Source organism: Esox lucius, chromosome 17 (genome assembly GCF_011004845.1).
Source record: "Esox lucius isolate fEsoLuc1 chromosome 17, fEsoLuc1.pri, whole genome shotgun sequence".
Taxonomy (NCBI): Eukaryota; Metazoa; Chordata; class Actinopteri; order Esociformes; family Esocidae; genus Esox; species Esox lucius.
In genome coordinates this window covers 11,448,038-11,467,513 of record NC_047585.1, presented here as the reverse complement: position 1 = coordinate 11,467,513, position 19,476 = coordinate 11,448,038, and the positions used below count along the sequence as shown (strand labels likewise).

Genomic DNA, 19,476 nt, shown 5'->3' with positions numbered 1-19,476 from the left:
CCAGCTGTCTGATTGCTCTGATACATTTTATAATCTATTTTATGTGATTCTTTTTTGTAAGATGCTATCACATCTGCACAAGCATTAATGGGTGTCCTACAGTTGGAGATGTCACGTAATACAGTTGATCTGGAGTGGAGACTCATGACTGGGAGGCGGAGTCAACATTTTAGGGGCATGGCTCTAATCCTCGAACAACCAATGAGAAATTGACTGAAATGACCTCACCAGTTAGCACTTTAGTGATTTGGCTGGCCCAGCTGTTTGATCTGGCCACTGAATGAACCAAACTTTGTCAACTTTATTTCCACTTCACAGACAGGCACTTATTCTGACTCTGTCTCAATGTGTCTGCCACAGGGCAAAGGTATTTAAGGGTCTGTTACTGTACATTGGAGTATTTCTGAAATTCTGCAAAGGTCTTCTGCTTCTCACACAAAGCCATCTCAGCCTGCAGAGCTAATCTGGATCTAGAACGAGCTGCAGGCAAGGTAAGATGCAACCCTTTACATTCATATGTACATTAGGCTACTCTGCATAAGCTCTGAGATGTCAATTTGCCCTTTCTCATTTGTGTCGGGAAAGAAATGTGGGAAAGAAGATAGGGATTTGCTTGAAAGCGTCTAACTGGTACAATTAATGAGACCAAGTGGGTTTTTTCTGTGGTGGGGGGAGACAGAAAAACGTATTTCTTTATTAATCATACCTAGAAAAAAAATGAGAGGAGTGGTGATCGCCACGATTGCTCACTTTGAGATGATTATTTTGGGATGGCCTTACTACAAAAACCATAGGCCATGACCTGAACTCACAAAATCATTCCCAGCCTTAAACCTAAATCCTACTGCTTTCATCATAACAGGCTTTAGCAGACAGTCCTGAAACCTAATATTGGTCCAACATCCCAGCTTTTGTCCAGGCCTCTGATCCCTACTCGTTTCAGTTAGTCACATATCCATTTGGGGGCAATGTCACTTTAACAGCCAAAGTCCTGGGGCTTCAAGGTTCCCTCCCATACCTAAAGCGGGATGTTGTCTGCTAGGGATTTATCCTTGTTTCAGTTAGGATATAATATAGGTTAAGGCCCTGTGTTGACACTGGCAATGTCCTCTACTGAGGAGTACATGTGCCGCTGGCACTCTGAAAAGGCATGTTCAGTCTCAAGTGGCAATGTCAGTCTGTTCACTTTGGCTTCTTATTATAGACCTTTAGCCAATCAGGGGGTCATTGACATCGTCCCCTCCACCCCCACTGTTCCATGTACTGACTCATATTTCATCCACATCCGGACGAACTGCATCGGATAAGTCTGTACTGCATATTCAAATTGAGTTTTCAATTCAAAGATTACAGCCCACCGGATATTCAAAGTTTTCGGTCCCAACTCCACACTTACTTTTTTCATGCAATTATGGCCTTGATGCGTTTTGAAGTAATCAATGTACAATAGTGTGTTATTTGTATTATATGTATTTTAGCCATAAAACATTGACTGAATACATGTTCTTGTCTGCGTAGGTGTGGTTGCGACATTCATGCACAGCAACGCGTCTTGCGATGCGTGATCTCCCAGCGTCTGTCCGCTGTCCTGGCACACGCGTGTGGATTGAGAATGTATGCCTACTATTTTCAGACAGAGGAATTTGCGTTGCTCTTTGTTCCTAGTCAGGTGGTAAAGACGTCAGCTGCAGACAGACACCCAGCACACTGCATTCACACCTGTTAGACAGTGCAGCTTGTTCAAGTGCTCTTCTGATATGTGGAAACCCCTGTACAATTCAGTCTCAATGTAACTGCAAGCTCTAGAAATACTGCCGTGCCGATAACTTGTGATCGGGTGTAGCGCTGATTTGTCGCGTTGATCAGGAGGCTGACAGTTTTTCACAGCATCATAGCAGTACGTGAAATAATTCTGACACATTCATTAGTGTCTCTCTTCTTTGCTTGTAGAAAGTTGATCAGTCGTCACTCATAAACCCACTCCAGCTGTTCCGGTGTAAAAGTTATTTGCAACATGCCAAGCTTGTAGTGTGTAATGTACAGTTAAAAGAGCATGTAGTATCCAGGAGTCATCATCCGATAATGTCGAAAATTTAAGCTGAAAAGAACACTGTCTTCACTTATTTTTCTCCCTCAACAGATTGCTCCCTCTAACAACGGGAACTTTGTAAACCAGCTTCGGGATACACATTTGGTCGTATTTGGCTTTGATCTTAACCTAGTACAATGAATTACTTTAATACTTCAGTGGCATCATTCCACATCTTTAGCTTCAATTTAAATATTGGGAAATATTGAGATACCAATTCCAGACGGGTACAGTATGTAGTGGGAACAAGGATCTTAGGTGAATAAAGTTCATTTTCAGTTAAATCAACACAATGATTTTGCTGTATTTAATGAGGATTTCCAGGGGGACCATGCCTCAATTCTGAATTTTAAGGATTAAAAATATACTGAATCTGTTTGGTCTGAGGCGTGCTGATTATTATTGTATTCTGTGAAACACTGTTTGATTCGGTGGCAGCTGACAACGTTGCTTTGGCTTCCTTCTGGTCTCTTGTGCTGGTGTTTACAGAACATTTGGTCCCGTCCAATTAATATATAAAGGCTTTCTTAGACAAGGCCAAGTCAGACATATTCTCTGTTTCTTTTCTGGAGGTCTCTTGTTCCAATTTATAATTAACTGCATGGATTTTTGATTGATTGCTTAGCAGTCAGAGCAATGGTCAGTGATCGAAAGGTTACGAGATAAAATCCCAGAGCTGGCGAGTAAAAAGAAAGAAAATGTTAAACATGGAAGAAAGGTTTATCATCAACGTGCTCTCCTTTTCTGCACATGGAAATTCTTGGTACACCATGCAAATATGCAATATGCTGTAACTCAGCTCAGGAGTAGGGCCATCCCAAAATAGCATTGTATTCAAACAAAAAACACGTACGTCGTCCTACATAATCCTACGGTAGGTCATTGACTCATTGTAGGCGAATTTCGAATTTCGGTCAAGACCGTGTTAGCAGGGGGTAAACGTGGTTTGAAAAAGACACCTCGCTTTCCTGGAAATGTGCAGTATTTAATCACTGCAACCGCATCATTCTAGCTTAACACTCAGTTTAGCGTCACTGCTTCTCAAACTCTGGAAGGACATGTCATACTGTACTGTACGCCCAGGATCCGACGTACAAACCCGAAACTGCTATACGGTTTCTCCATCACGGAGAGACTTGACTTCCGTTGGATCAAGAGTCGTCTCCGCAGAACCCTCCGACGCTCTAAATCATCGCCCTCTTTATGAGAGCATCGCCCCGAGCTCCATAGCAAACAGGGTTCCACCTGTATTCATGGTTTGATCAATGTGCACCACGGTCGGCCTCCCCAGTGTGAACTGTACTGTGAGCCATTCGACTGTGAAGATGGGCCTGCATTCATCAGATTAGGAGTGAGAGGCCGTGGGAGTATAATGTCCTGCTGGATGCTGGATTTACAGTAGGTGTAGAAAGCAGCCCTAGAAATGGCACCCACACCGTCATTATTGCGCTTTTTAGTAGGAATACTGTGGGCAAATCCAATCGATCTATTAAATTGTGAAATACAGAGAATGGCGTTATGGATTCTGGATTTTACACACCTAAATAATTATGTAAATGGCCTGAAGGTGAAGCTATTTAATTCAGCATTTGCACGGTCATGCAACTGATATTAACTGGTTGTATCATATATGCCTTTCCCTCTTTAGCAAAATTATATTTAGTTACTTTAAGTTGGCTTTACCATGAATTCCCAGCAGTCTATTACCATGGCACACCTGTGATGTCTTCTGGAAGTAAGATGCAGTATACGTGGATGTAATGCATCCACCCTTTAAATAAACACATGCAGCCTTATCTTGCAGAAGCAGCAAATGAAATCCTGTGAACCTGTACCTCGGATATATGCACCACAGTTAACAGACCATATAGTCTTGAAACTATTCAAAATGAAATAAACAATAAGTGAAAAAGTAATTTAGTTATCTGCATAGATAAGACCCATTTTGCTCCTGGAATGTACAAAACAGGCACCACGCATAGCGATGCATCTGACCTCGACAGTGTGAAATCTGAAACAGACTTCTTTGAACACCCACGTCTACCTTTATCTTTTCACATTGCAAAACATTGTTAACACAGATTGATTAATAAAAAAAAACTAACATTTGCATAGTGCAGAGTGAACAACAGTATGCCTCCCCTGAAGATGGTCAGATTACTGGGTTCAAGCATTTTTTAAACCATGACACATTTCCGAAAACATTCATTGTCTTTCTCCAACAAGTGCCTGTTGCGTTGTAGGACCCGGCCTTTGAGAAGTTTTGTGAGCAGCTGTCATGCCGCCTGCCTTGGGAGGACCTAAAGGTTACATTCCCCCGGAGGGAGGTTGGGGCTGGGCTGTCGTGGTGGGAGCCTTCATCTCCATCGGCTTCTCCTACGCCTTCCCTAAGTCTATCACCGTCTTCTTCAAGGAGATTGAGGTCATCTTCGACTGCACCAGCAGCCAGGTGTCCTGGATCTCCTCCATCATGCTGGCGGTCATGTACGCCGGAGGTGAGCTGTACAAACCACATGAAGGAACACTAGTTTCGGTTTTTATGACCCAAATTCATTCATAACACACTACAAGAGCACTCTGAGCCCTTGTAGTGGCTCATATGGAATGGATTTTTCTGTTCCTGAATACATTAGAAATTAGAAACAGGTTATAGAATAATTTCACATGCTACTGAACATGTTGGAATTACATATGGAATGCGTAAGTGCTTCGGCGGGGAACGTTGCAGGGATTCTGTGGTGTGCAACAGAATGAGGAATCCTTAAAGTAACCAGGGGAGGATTTTGAAACAGACCTTGGTCCCAGAAACTATTTTAAATCTAATATGATTTCATTTGACTGAGCCTCAGCAGGATTTGGACCAAAGACAATTTCATTGGTTCCATTGTGCCAGGAAAGCTCCATCAAGTGCAGCTAAAACACTTTATAGAGAACAAACAATAGGCTACTTACATCCAGACCTGGTGTTTTTGGCAGTGTGAAGCCACAGCCTAAGAGCACATTAGTTACATTGTCATTTTTTAAGTATAACAGCTGCTTAACAAGAGTCTAGTGTCCTACTACAGCTTAGGTAGCCAATGAAGTGAATGGTGATCCTTTTAATGTGTCCCAAACACCTTACAGCTACAGTAGGTCATTAAACACGTGTTCTAAAACCATGTCCCACCACATCATCATACAGTTCTCAAGCTGGTGTTTGAGACTATGGAAACTTGAACTAGGCTTTCTTTCAGATTTGTTTTCAAGCAAAAATGTGCACAGGCATTGTATACGACAAGCAATTAGACAATGTCTGCCGTCATCCTTTTAAAAGGTACGGTAAGCACAACTTTGAATGCCATGGCACATTTTAGGTGGCCTTGTTTTCTTTTGGAAATGATTAATATGCACTTGCACACAGTGGAAATGGGGTCTTCCACTGCATTTTTCTTCCTCAATTTGGCCAGTTTCTCGAAAGGTCTTATGACATTTTTTCTAGCCATCTTGCAAGATATCAGTTTCCTTTTGGACAAGACAAAATGTTTTTGTTACTTTTCATTGTGTTAATGATTATTTAAGTTTACTTCAATGTTATATAGCCCTGACTAAGAACTTTTAACAATTTTCTCAGGTAGACTAAGACTTTCTCATAGTACTGTGTCTAGTAGATATATATACTATACACTACTGTTGACAAGGCTAGAAATAATGAAATAATAATTATTGTCCTTCAAACTTTGCTGCAAATGGAATCATCCACTTGCAGCAATTATAGCCTTGCAGAAATTGGGCATTCTAGTTGTCAATTTGTTTATGTAATATTTCACACCATGTTTCATGAAGCAACTCCCATAAGTTGGATTGGCTTGCTGTATTATACGGTCAAGCTGCTTCTTCAAAATTCCTTTTACCCTGTACAAATCACCCACTTTACAACCACCAAATCACCCCCAGACCATCACATTGCCTCCACCATGCATGACAGATGGCATCAAGCACTCCTCTAGCATCTTCTCATTTGTTCAGCATCTCACAGATTTTTTTGCTTGTGATCCGAACACCTCAAACTTACATTCATCTGTCCATAACACAATCTTCCTCTGCCCAGTATCTGTGTTCTTTTGCCCATCTTAAGCTTTTCCTTTTATTGGCCAGTCTGAGACCACTGCCTGGAAGGCCACCATCCCGGAGTCACCTCTTCCCTGTTGACGTTGATGCTGAGTACTGTTTAATTACGCTGTCAGTTGAGGACCTGTGAGGCGCCTGTTCTTAAACTAGATATAATGTGTTTGTCCTTTTGTTCAGTTGTGCACCAGGGCAACTATTCTGATTAGAGCTAGTTAAGGGAGTAGTACACAGCGTTTTACGAGATCTTCAGTTTCTTTTCAATAGCCTTAATTTTAGAATAGACTGACAGGTTTCAGAAGAAAGTTCTTTGCTTCTGGCCATTTTGAGCCTGCAATCAAACCCACAATTGCTGATGCTCCAGATACTGAAGGTCAGTTGTATAGCTTCTTGAATCAGCACAACAGTTTTCAGTTGTACTAAAATCAATGCAAAAGCATTTTATAGTGATCAGTTTTCCTTTTAAAATGATAAAATTGGATTAGAAAACACAACATGCCTTTGGAACACAGGACTGATGGTTGCTGACAATGTAACTATTCCATTACAATGGTCATTTACAACATAAACAATGTTTACACTGTAATTAATTTGATGTTATTTAAAAGGACAATGTGGTTTCTTTCAATAACAAGAACATTTCTGAATGACCCCAAACATTTGAATGGTAGTGTATATTTTGTTTTCAAACACACAAATGTACATAGAAGTCTCTGTTAGGGCTTAGCCAGGATTCTCAGTGTAGCTTTCTGTGAGATGAATACACTATCTTTTGCTCAGTAGACCATTAATGCACCTTTTCTTCCCTAACACACAGCTCCCGTAGTTTTCCAGCCATTGACTCTGTGGAGTGAGGTGAATGGGCACCAGATCACCATTAAGTGCATTGTCCAAAACAAGACGGCAAGGGCTGAATCAAACCACTGTCATTGAAATGAATCAAACAACGTCTCCGGGAATACTTATACTCTTCCATTGAAGCTTTGTTTTTAACAGTGCAACAGTATCCGTCTCTAGAGTCTGTCGATGGTTTTCCTTTCCCCAGTTTGCTTGTTGATGTTCTGATCAGGCATTGTTCCAGGTGACATCTGAGGCTGAAGTGATGAAATGGCTTACGTTATTGTGACGCTGTGGGTCTGGACTGGCTTTAATGACAGGTACTGAGCTGAATAAAATGTTAGGTAATGTCAGACAGGTCTGCCCAGTGAAGCATCGCTACATCACTTTTCATCTGCATGACATTCAACACGCACAGACAGAACAGCAATATGAGGGACTCCTTATGCTCCTTGTCCCTCCAGACGAGGTCTGGGGCAAGATAAGAACGCATTGTTAGATAGTAGGACTGACTAGGGTACATAAACAGAACAAACTGGCAATCCCGGGCATGAGGAGGGTTGTTTTAGGAAAGCTATATATTTCCCATTCTGATGATGTCCTTTAAAATTTGAAAGCAGCAGTTTATATATTGATATATTTTCTGGATAACAATTAAGTATTGTATCTTACTATGATAAAAAATAACATGGTTCAAATAAACAAGAATAACTCCTTCAAAAATATTTATTTCTCAAGCAAGTATTTCGTTTTGACTGTTTGGGAGGGGTCCGATTGGGGAACATAATGGGATGAGCCTAACAGTAGCAATATGTTACTGGAAAACTAGGTGTTACTGGCAGAGAGGAGGATAAACTGTCTTTGTTATGGGTTTATTAAATTGCTTTTAACAGTCAGGCAGTATTAAAACCCCAGCATGCAAAACATGTATACATTTCAGACTTTGTTTTTCAAACAGTTCTTACACAAGAAAATATATTAAGCTCATTCTAAGGAGGGCAGGCAGTGTCTGTAGGTTTTTGCTCCTTCTTGGAGAATGATTGATTAATGAAGGTTATTGATTAGTTAGGAACTCCCCTCACCGGGTTGGACACCAACTTAAAGGGGAAAACAGAAAACAACAGACATTTCCAAGATTTCTTGGAATTAGACCCCCTCTGCACTAAAAGGTTGTATAAATTAACACTATGAAATATATACAATAAATACAACTTCATAGTGTTTTCAATAAAAACATAATTCAAAATGTTTTCTTCTAATCAGGGAAATTCATATGTGGAAACAAGGTGTATCTACAATGGTATTCCGACCTCATTGTGTAAAATACAGAAATAAACATAGCCTTCACTGCCCCTTTAAACATTGTTATTAGTTGCACAAATCTACAGCCATTTTCAGGCAGCTAAGAACGTGTAAGAAAAACTACTGTACAGGTAATCAAAACACTGAACTCTAAACTCATAAGAGGATTAGTGCCGGTATGTTTTGCTTGTAGTAGCACAACCTGTATACACAGTTTATAGGTCAAGCTTCACTAATAGCAGCACTTTCTGAATAACTCTTGAATGATTTCTGAACCATATGCCTACTTCAGCATGGAGGGGACCAGCATTGTGTGAGTGTATGAAAATATGTTCCATTCAGAATGATAAGCCGTCAATACCCTACTGGCGTACAAAGCCACCTTGGCTGCTCCCCCACTGGACAAGTGAATCAATGCTATTTATTGTTCAGCAGCACATTGCCTCAAAAGGTAGCACTTAGCTCAGGTGAAAGCCAGGTCATTGGGTCATTAGGTACAATTGTCACAGACCGTTCCCAGTAGTGTCCAGTTCACCATATTTGAGCTCCATGTGTTGCCTGTTAGCTTGGCTCTGGATACATGACTGGCTCAGTGTTAGTAAGAGGAGCCCATGACTGCTGACCTGTTCGGGCTGTTCGGGCTGACCCTTCACAGGCCCTGTCAAACCCCTACCCTAATGGCGTCTACCAAGACCCAATCCAGGCAGGACTTAAAAGGAGGGTCAAGGATCAACGGTATCTGTTTTGCTAGATTTTAGTTGAATTAATCAATGAGCCATCGAATCAAAGGTAATTTGAAAGCCCTTTTGTTTACATAAACATTTCCTGTTGTTTCCTGAACGAGACCCCCAAAAGTCCAAGCCTCACCACAGTGGCAATCCATAAATTCTCAGCTTGAATGAATGCACTCTGTGAATAATGTCCTCTCCTGAATTTCTCACCTGTCTCACATTGCCAGGTTTAGTGATAAGCTATTCCTCCTCAGACTTTTCTCTCCTCACCAGCTCATCTTCGGAGAGGGATCGGACAGGCTCTTTGTTGGTGTTTAGCCTCGTCTGTATTGGAATCTAAGAAGCCATTGTCGTGCTTCGAACTGGCAAATGAGTCTGGACAACCTCTAAACAAAAACTGTCACATTCCATTTAGGTTCCTTCAGTAGTGCCGGGATTTGGCAGGGCAGCTGAAGCATCTTCCACGTGGGTCTTCGCTCCCATTTAGGCCGTGTTGTTATAGGCCAGACAGACGGTGGGCATGCTGCCAGCTGAACTCTGCATGCCGTCCAGGCATATGTTTCTACATTGTAGTCAGCTAGCTGTGGTTGGGCTGAGTCTTTGGTCCATGGTTACCTTTAATTGGTGTTGCCATAACCTCTGAGCATCAGTCCGAGCTAAGTGGAATATTTCATATAAAGTCACCAAAGCATCTGGTAGAGTGGATGCTATGGGATATAGTTCCTGTGGTAGACTTTCAGCTGAAACTGAGTACATAATTAATTTGAAAAAGATGGGAATGTTTACTCCCATCTATAGACAACAACCTGTTTTTTTTTTGACAGCGGTGATCGAATGAATGGGATTGAGTAAGGCCCTTGCTAATGTAATGTTCCATCTTGCAAAATGGAGGGATGGCATTTCCTATAACATGAGACCTATGGTAGGATACCACTCACTAAGTGTATCCTACTCTTCTGTTTTTATGCTGTGCTAAGTATGCTGCTAAGAGTTAGCCCACATAAAATGCAATGTGCTATGGTTTCACTCTTAATTGCATTCAGAGTGCTCTCAACTTCTTTTTTTTTCTACACAAACAAATACAACCCTGCACACACACAGAGTAGAATGAATCAGGATTTTACAGTAGCCCAGTTCCGATGGGCTCTTTTAGAGACAGGGCAACTCTTCTTTTGTTATTCTCGGCACATACATTAGGAATACACAAACCGTAGCGACGCCTCACAATCTCTGGTTTCATCAAGATTGTCTTGTTTTGTGTGAGATTGCATTACGAGCAGTGGCTAGACCAGAGAAATTGGTGCAGTGCAGCAGTAAAAGATATAATTGCAGAAGTTGTGTGGATGCTCTGGCTTCACCAGTGATGCTCAGAGCTGTGGCTTTGAGGACCTCTAGTGGCCAAATATAATCTCCCACAAGTTATCCCAACTTAAGATACTTCAAGATTTTTAGGATGTGTCCTCCTAATGAATGCAATTCATAATGTTAACAAAGGGAATTCAAAATGGTGTAATGCTTAGACTATTCCCATTGTTTGAACCATCATCCAAGTTTGCTGTTGTCAATTTTGATGAATGTATTTGTTTCAGGTCCAATCAGCAGTATCCTGGTAAATAGGTTTGGGAGTCGTTTGGTCATGATGTGTGGAGGACTCCTGTCAGGCTCAGGACTTATCGCTGCCTCTTTCTGCAACTCAGTGGAAGGGCTATACTTTTGTGTGGGAGTTGTGGGAGGTAGGCCTATTTCCTCACAATTAGTTGCTGCTTTTAATGACCTTTACTGCACTCCAGGGAACACTTCAATAACTCTACCATCACTTTCTAGTATCCCAAATGTCTGGCGTAAAAGAGATGTGCATGTGAAATACTATATAAATTCAGTATACATACCTTCATCGTGTGTATGTATACAGTACCCCTACTCATTCAAGGGGTATTTCTTAATTTTTGTAGAATAATACTGAAGACATCAAAAATGTGAAATAACATATGGAATCATGTAGCAACCGTTTAGTGTTATACAGATCATAACATTTTATATTGTAGGTGCTTGAAAGTAGCCACCCTTTGTCTTGACGACAGTCGTACGTTCCCACCTCGAGTGTTTCTCGTCTGAGGCGGAGACGTAAGGGCCCATGCTTGCACACATAATAAAAAACAGGTATGGACTGGGCAGAGGTGTGGGGTGCAACTAATGAAATAACAAGACCCTACAACCAGAACTTAAGGTTAGCCCCTACACAGGGCAATTTAGTTACAAACCAAAATAATTCACAACACACCCATATGCAAACAAATCAAATAGAAATCAAACCAAGACACAATAGGGAAGGTTAGATTGTTATATTCTTGGCCATATTCCAATTATTTCCCTTAAAAAACTCCTGGGTTGCTTTCACAGTATGTTTTGGGTCATTGTCCATCTGTAAAGTGAAGCGCTGTCCAATCAACATCGCTGAATTTGGCTGAATCTGAGGGGACAATGTATCCCTATACAGTTCAGAATTCATCCAGCTCCTTCTGTCTTCTGTCACATTATCAATAAACACTAGTGACCCAGTGCCACTGGAAGCCATGCATGCCCATGCCATCACACTGCCTCCACCATGTTTTACAGATGATGTGGTATGCTTCGGATCATGAGCTGTTCCAAGCCTTCTCCATACTTTTCTCTTCCCATCATTCTGGTACAGATTGATCTTAGTTTCATCTGTCCAAAGAATGTTGTTCCAGAACTGGGGTGGCTGTTTAGTTGTCTTTTGGCAAAGTCTAATCTGGCCTTTCTATTCTAGAGGCTTATGAATGGTTTGCACCTTGTGGTCAACCCTCTGTATTTGCTCTTGAGAAGTCTTCTCTTTATGGTAGACTTGGATAATGATATGCCTACCTCCTGGAGTGTTCTTCACTTGGTTGGATGTTGTGAAGGATTTTTCTTTACCAGGGAAAGGATCCTACAATCATCCACCAATGTTGTCTTCCGTGGACATCCAGGCCTTTTTGTGTTGCAGGGCTCACCAGTGTGTTCTTTTTTTCTCAGAATGTACCAAACTGTTGATTTGTTCCTGCTATCGCTCTGAATTTAATTTATTTGCAGTCTAAGGATGGCCTGTTTCATTTGCATTGAGAGCTCCTTTGACCGCATGTTGTGGGTTCACAGCAACAGCTTCCAAATGTGAATGCCACACCTGGAATCAACTCCAGACATTTTACCTGCTTAATTGATGAAGAAATAATGAAGGTATAGCCCGACCTGTCTATGAAACAGCTTTTGAGTTAATTGTCCAATTACATTTGGTCCCTTGAAAAAGAGGGGGCTACATATTAAAGAGCTGTAATTCCTAAACCTTTAAACCAATTTGGATGTAAATACCCTTAATATAAAGGGAGAGACTGCACTTTAAGCCCATATTCATTATTTAACTGTAACTTGAATATACTTTGGTAAACAGCCAAAATAACAAAGCTTGTGTCACTGTCTGATTATTTCCGGACCTAACTGTAAATGCTTCATAGAGTTCAAGTAACAGAGTTCAAGTATTTTTCTCACTGGCCCGATGGGGCAAGTTGGTCGAAAATCTACTGTCCCAAACTGAATTAAAAACAAGAAACCAGGCAAGCCTAGTTCAGCAGGGCCCACAATAAGAAGTGATGATTGTTGTTGCCCTCTCAGGATTCAAACCTTAGTCTCTCACATGAGAAGCAGTGTCTTTAACCACTACACCACAGAGTTATACATTTGCCCAGTGTCGTTATATCCTCTTGACATTATATAATTCCTTAACACAGTAACATCATGCTGTTTGAATATTTAGCCAGACACCATTAAGCATTGTGTTAAACTGAGTAACTTTTCTTATTAAGTTCATCTCCACCACAAACAGCATACAGCTCCGGAAAACATTAAGAGACTACTGCACCTTTTTCTTTCCTTTCCAAAAAAGTCGAAAAGGAAGGTTTTGAGTGAGGAACAGAAGAGGTTAAAATTAAGAGACCACTGCAAATTGAACGCTTTTGTTCCTCACTCAAAACTTTTGTTTTCAACTTTTTTGAAAAGGAAAGAAAAAGGTGCAATGGTTTCTTAATTTATTAGCCATTTGTGAATGACATTGACACAATAACTATGAATGTAGGTGACGATAACTGACTTTTTTGTAAAGTTAAAAGATGAGAGAATTGTGTAGCCAGCAAAGTGTTTGTCTGTACTAAACAAATCCTAATATCCACCACAACTGTTTTATTTTACATTTCCTATTATGTAGCTACTGAATGTTGTAGCTAGCAAAGCTTTGGTCTGTCCTGAGCAAATCCTAAGGCATAACATGTTTTGCCTGTGACAGGAATCGAACACTGGACTTGTTGCTCTGTAGTCTGCGTTTCTAACCACTACCCTATTTAACAAAGTGTATCAGTCTGGCAGGAACTCACTCACTTAGTCAGTCAGTCAATAAGAGAAATGTGCTCTTATGCAGGCTCCGCTTACGTGGTTTGGCAAAAAAAAAAAACATGATACAATTGTATTAGTATTGTATGTACAGTGGGGAGAACAAGTATTTGATACACTGCCGATTTTGCAGGTTTTCCTACTTACAAAGCTTGTAGAGGTCTGTAATTTTTATCATAGGTACACTTCAACTGTGAGAGACGGAATCAAAAAACCAGAAAATCACATTGTATGATTTTTTAATAATTAATTTGCATTTTATTGCATTACATATGTATTTGATCATCTACCAACCAGTTAGAAGCCCGTCTCTCACAGACCTGTTAGTTTTTCTTTAAGAAGCCCTCCTGTTCATTTAATACAGGTAATACATTTACTCATTGCCTGTATAAAAGACACCTGTCCACACACTCAATCAAACAGACTCCAACCTCTCCACAATGGCCAAGACCAGAGAGCTGTGTAAGGACATCAGGGATAAAATTGTAGACCTGCACAAGGCTGGGATGGGCTACAGGACAATAGGCAAGCAGCTTGGTGAGAAAGCAACAACTGTTGGCGCAATTATTAGAAAATGGAAGAAGTTCAAGATGACAAGTCAATCTCCCTCGGTCTGGGGCTCCATGCAAGGTCTCACCTCGTGGGGCATCAATGATCCTGAGGAAGGTGAGGGATCAGCCCAGAACTTCAAGACAGGACCGGGTCAATGACATGAAGAGAGCTGGGACCACAGTCTCAAAGAAAACCATTAGTAACACACTACACCGTCATGGATTACAATCCTGCAGCGCACGCAAGGTCCCCCTGCTCAAGCCACGCATGTCCAGGCCCGTCTGAAGTTTCCCAGTGACCATCTGGATGATCCAGAGGAGGAATGGGAGCAGGTCATGTGGTCTGATGAGACAAAAATAGAGCTTTTTGGTCTAAACTCCACTCGCTGTGTTTGGAGGAAGAAGAAGGATGAGTACAACCCCAAGAACACCATCCCAACCGTGAAGCATGGAGATGGAAACATCATTCTATGGGAATGCTTTTCTGCAAAGGGGACAGGACGACTGCACCGTATTGAGATGGATGGGGCCATGTATCGCGAGATCTTGGCCAACAACCAGTAAAAGCATTGAAGATGGGTCATGGCTGGGTCTTCCAGCATGACAACGACCCGAAACACACATCCAGGGCAACTAAGGAGTGGCTCCGTAAGAAGCATCTCAAGGTCCTGAAGTGGCCTAACCAGTCTCCAGACCTGAACCCAATAGAAAATCTTTGGAGGGAGCTGAAAGTCTGTATTGCCCAGTGACAGCCCCAAAACCTGAAGGATCTGTAGAAGGTCTGTATGGAGGTGTGGGCCAAAATCCCTGCTGCAGTGTGTGCAAAACTGGTCAAGAACTACAGGAAACGTATGATCTCTGTAATTGCAAACAAAGGTTTCTGTACCTAATATTAAGTTCTGCTTTTCTGATATATCAAATACTTATGTCATGCAATAAAATGCTAATTAATTACTTAAAAATCATACAATGGGATTTTCTGGATATTTGTTTTAGATACCGTCACTCACAGTTGAGGAGTACCTATGATGAAAATTACAGACATCTGCATGCTTTGGAAGTGGGAAAACCTGCAAAATCAGCAGTGTATCAAATACTTGTTCTCCCCACTGTAAATATAAAATAATCAGAATATTGATTCATGCCACAGCTTTGCATGTGATGTAAGACATGACCTTATATACGCAAATGCTGTTTAAATATGATGCAACATATGATTACTTTTTAATGAATAGTTATCAAAATATTACTGTAAATATCATTATCATCTTTTCTTGAAGATACTTTTGCTGTGAAGTATAAAAGCTTGATAATAAACTAATTGAGTTAATATAATTATGGTTACATAAATATGGCACAATACACATTCAAACCAAAAAGTGAGGTAGTACCACTAGTTGGTTCGAATGCTTCTTATGTGTTACTGTTAGTATGCACATGCGCAGACGTTTGACCACAATACTTGCCACATGCTGCAAGGACTTCAGAGCATGTTTTCGGTAGTTGTTCGTTCCCTTTTAAAATGACCCTGCCTTATCGGCTTTTGTTGGGAACACTGAACATGTGCAGCAATACGTTTCTTGCCAATATTGTTTTTGATCCACGAAATCTTTTTATTTTTTTTAAAACTAAAATGATCGCATTTGCTTTGCCTCATACAATGCCTGCTTTACTGAACTGTTATGAACCATGATTTGTCATTACAGACAAGCCATTGAATATTATTGCTCAAAAATACGACACCGGTACTGTACCATACCGAAAGGGGTAAAGAAGGGATACAGACACATTTTAATGCGAGAACAAGCAACAATTTTAGTGGGAAGAGTGACAAAGATGATAAGCAAACGTTTTAATACAAGGCATTAACGATGTCCCCGGGCCACCAGGCCATCATTAATGTTGAACCCTGGACACATCTCCACATCAACTGTTCAGAGGAGACTGTGTGAATCAGGGAAACCAATTAGAAGGAGAGATATAAGAAGACATAAGAAACATAAGAAATGGACATTAGACCAGTGGAAATGTGTCCTTTGGTCTGATTTTGAGACTTTTGGGTCCAACCACTATGTCTTTATGAGACGCTGAGTGGGTAAACAGCTGATCTCTGCGTGTGTGGTTCCAACTGTGAAGAATGGTGGAGGAGGTGTGATGTTGTTGGGGTGCTTTGCTGGTGACACTATCTGTGATTTATATAGAATTCAAGGCATTCTCAACCAGCATGGCTACCACAGCATTCTGCAGCGATACACCATCCCATCTGCTTTGCGCTTGGTGGGATTATTTTTCAACAGAACAATGACCCAAAACACTCTTCCAGGCTGTAAGGGCTATTTGACTATGAAGGAGAGTGATGGTGCTGCATCAAATAACCTGGCCATTTGAGATAGTTTGGGATTAGTTGGAAAAGCAGCCAAGAAGTCCTCAGCATATGTGGGAACAGCTTCAAGAAAGTGGGAAAAACATTCCAGGTGACTACCTTATGAAACTTGTTGAAAGAATGCCAATAGGGTGCAAAGAGGTCATCAAGGCAAAGTGTAGCTACTTTGAAGAGTCTAATATATACATTTATTTAGAAAAGTTTTTAAAAAAATCGGTTACTACATGATTCTATATGTGTTTTTATATAGTTCTGATCTCTTCACTACTACCCTACAATGTGGGGGGAAATAACTTGAATGAGTAGGTGTGTTCAAATTTTAGACAGGGACTGTGAATATGTACTTAAATAGTGCCTTGCAAATGTATTCAAACCCCTGACCAATACTCTCATATACTGAATTGCATGTAGCGCGCTGAAATGTTGGTCTCTTTGGAAAATATAATAATAATTGACACAAAGAAAAATATTATTGTATGATGACATACATTTTATGTTGGGAAGTATTGGTAAAAAAGTATAATATTTTATACTATTCAAACCCCACACATTAGTATTTGGGAGAGCCACATTTTGCTGCAGTTACAATTGTTTTGGTATCTACTAGCTTTGCATACATTGTTGGAGTGAGATTGGCCCCTTCTTTGCTCCAGGTTGTTCAGTTTGGTCGGATAACACTCGTGGACATACACTTTCAAATAGGGCACAGATTCTTAGTGAGATTGATATAAGGACTTTGACTCAGATTTTTTCTTGAGCCACTCCAATGTTGCTTTGGCCAGGTTCTTGGGGATCATTGTCCTGCTAAAAGGTTAATTTCTTCCTAAGCTTCAGTTTATTAGCAGACTTAAGTAGGATAATTTGCCATAATGTAAGTTATTTTACCATACAAAACCAATGGCTATACAATGATTGAGTTTGAGTGTCAGTGTTTAAAAATGAACTATCAAATAGAATAACATTTCAATGTACCATTTGTAATTCAGGAATATGAGAGAAATGTTTGCAATATATATACTGTATATATTATCAGTTTTAATGTATTTTAACAGGTTTGGGATTGGCATTCAATCTGAACCCAGCCCTTACAATGATTGGGAAGTACTTCTATCATAAGCGTCCCATTGCTAATGGAATCGCTATGGCAGGCAGCCCAGTGTTCCTGTCCACCTTGGCCCCTCTCAACAGCTGGTTCTTCGACCAGTTTGGCTGGAGAGGTAGCTTTCTGATCCTTGGAGGCCTTCTTTTCAACTGCTGTGTGGCCGGCTCTCTCATGAGACCCATCGGACCAAAACTACAGCGTGCCTTGAAAAGCGAAGTCACTGCTGAAGAGAGTATGACTTGTGCGCAGAAGATGAACAGCTTCATCGATCTCTCGCTATTCAAACACAGGGGATTTGTGCTGTACCTCACGGGCAACGTCATCATGTTCTTCGGCCTCTTCTCCCCACTGGTGTTTCTCAGTAATTTTGCCAAGAGCAGGGACATCCCTAAGGAGAAGGCAGCCTTTTTGTTGTCCATTCTGGCTTTTGTGGACATGGTCGCTAGGCCCTCCATGGGCATTGTGGCCAACACCAAGTGGATACGGCCCAGGGTGCAGTACTTCTTTGCCCTATCTGTGCTTTACAACGGGGTGTGCCATGTCCTAGCTCCCATCTCTGTGGACTACACAGGCTTCGTCGTCTACGCCATCTTCTTTGGCTTTGCTTTTGGCTGGCTGAGCGCAGTGCTGTTTGAGACCCTCTCAGACCTGGTTGGAACCCAGCGCTTCTCCAGTGCAGTAGGACTGGTCACCATCGTTGAGTGCGGTCCAGTCTTATTAGGACCACCTTTGCTAGGTGAGTAGTCTATGTGCACATATGTATGTAGTTGACTTATTTTCCATTCTATTTTAAATAGTGGAGTCATGTAACTTGTTTATTGCAATAAAAAGCAGAAGTGTTCACTTTTGATGATAAGTGAGTTTTAATCTTTTGTACTGCACAGGGAAATTTAAAGATATATACAATGACTACCAATACACCTACCAGAGCTGTGGGGTGATATTGATCATTGCCAGCGTGTTCCTGTTTGTGGCAATGGGTATCAACTACCGGTTGTTGGACAGAGAGAAAAAGGAGGAGGAGAGGACAGCTAAACTGGAGGGAAAAGAAGAGGTGTCCAACAAGGACAATGCTGACAAAGAGGCCTGCTCTCACCCCAACGATGGGGTGAGAGCAGTTGACGATACAAAAACTGCCGAAGATACAGTCTAACCTTTGTCAACATTGAATTTGCACATTAAAAGTCCTAGTCAGATAGCATTGTTTAATGAAAATATTAAGAAAAATGTTTTCTCAGCCCTTTTTTCCACTTCAGTTATAAATGTATTATTAGCATAATTTAACTGGAGCAAGATACACTTATGAAAACATGCAATCTCTACCGAAATGTGTAACCACCATGCACCAATATCCTGTACAGCTGCCTTTACACAGACAGGACAATTTTCATTCCTTTTCCCACTAATTGGTCTTTTGACCAGTCAGTTTTGCTTTTTTGAGAATGATTGGGAAAATATCAGAATTGGACTTTCAGTGTACACAACAAGACATTCAATGTTCTCCTTGTGAAATGTTGTGATATTTTAGATTATTATATGAAGTTAATGTCTATGTTTATACTTTAATTAGAGTATCAGAATTGCACTTCAAGTGTCTAAAGTATTTTTCTGTAAAAACACTTAATGGCTTTAGTTCTTTTAGGTTTCTCTATATCCTGTAACATTTTGTTCACACTGTGAACTTATTTTTTTAAAGCATGTCTCCAGTATCTGATGTTAATGTTCACTCTGATCTAGCTGCAGGAATTTGCTTGTAGTTGCACTGCAAAATGACTCCGTATCACTGTTATGTATTGATTTCATTTGAAAGTATTTATTAAAATAATTCTGGTAACAAACCCTTTGAGCTTGCATTGAAGTATTTAATGAGAATGAAAACAAGCCATTGTGCATGCACAAAGCAATGATTTGGTCCAATAAAACTTAAATCCATAGGC

General features: G+C 40.7%; 1 protein-coding gene across 2 annotated transcripts; it reads left to right on the top strand.

Annotated features, from left to right (window-relative positions):
- Positions 1 to 251: 251 nt before the first annotated feature.
- slc16a1a (solute carrier family 16 member 1a) lies at positions 252 to 19,377 on the top strand. Of its 2 annotated transcripts, XM_020055142.2 has the most exons (5): positions 252 to 491; positions 4,333 to 4,584; positions 10,653 to 10,796; positions 17,490 to 18,275; positions 18,424 to 19,377. In XM_020055142.2, the coding sequence occupies exons 2-5, from the start codon at positions 4,368 to 4,370 to the stop codon at positions 18,690 to 18,692; spliced, it is 1,416 nt and encodes a 471-aa protein (XP_019910701.1). In that variant the 5' UTR covers positions 252 to 491; positions 4,333 to 4,367; the 3' UTR covers positions 18,693 to 19,377. The 2 variants fall into 2 exon arrangements, with proteins under 2 accessions (XP_019910701.1, XP_019910702.1); XM_020055143.2 differs by lacking the exons at positions 252 to 491; positions 4,333 to 4,584 and adding an exon at positions 4,615 to 7,350.
- The last annotated feature ends 99 nt before the right edge of the window (positions 19,378 to 19,476 follow it).

What these genes read in the sequence shown, in the direction of transcription:
- slc16a1a (XM_020055142.2), top strand. Translation starts at nt 4,368, where the DNA reads ATGCCGCCTGCCTTGGGAGGACCTAAAGGTTACATTCCCCCGGAGGGA. An exon ending in GGCGGTCATGTACGCCGGAG is followed by an intron (nt 4,585 to 10,652) that starts GTGAGCTGTACA and finishes TATTTGTTTCAG; the next exon opens with GTCCAATCAGCAGTATCCTG. An exon ending in TTGTGTGGGAGTTGTGGGAG is followed by an intron (nt 10,797 to 17,489) that starts GTAGGCCTATTT and finishes GTATTTTAACAG; the next exon opens with GTTTGGGATTGGCATTCAAT.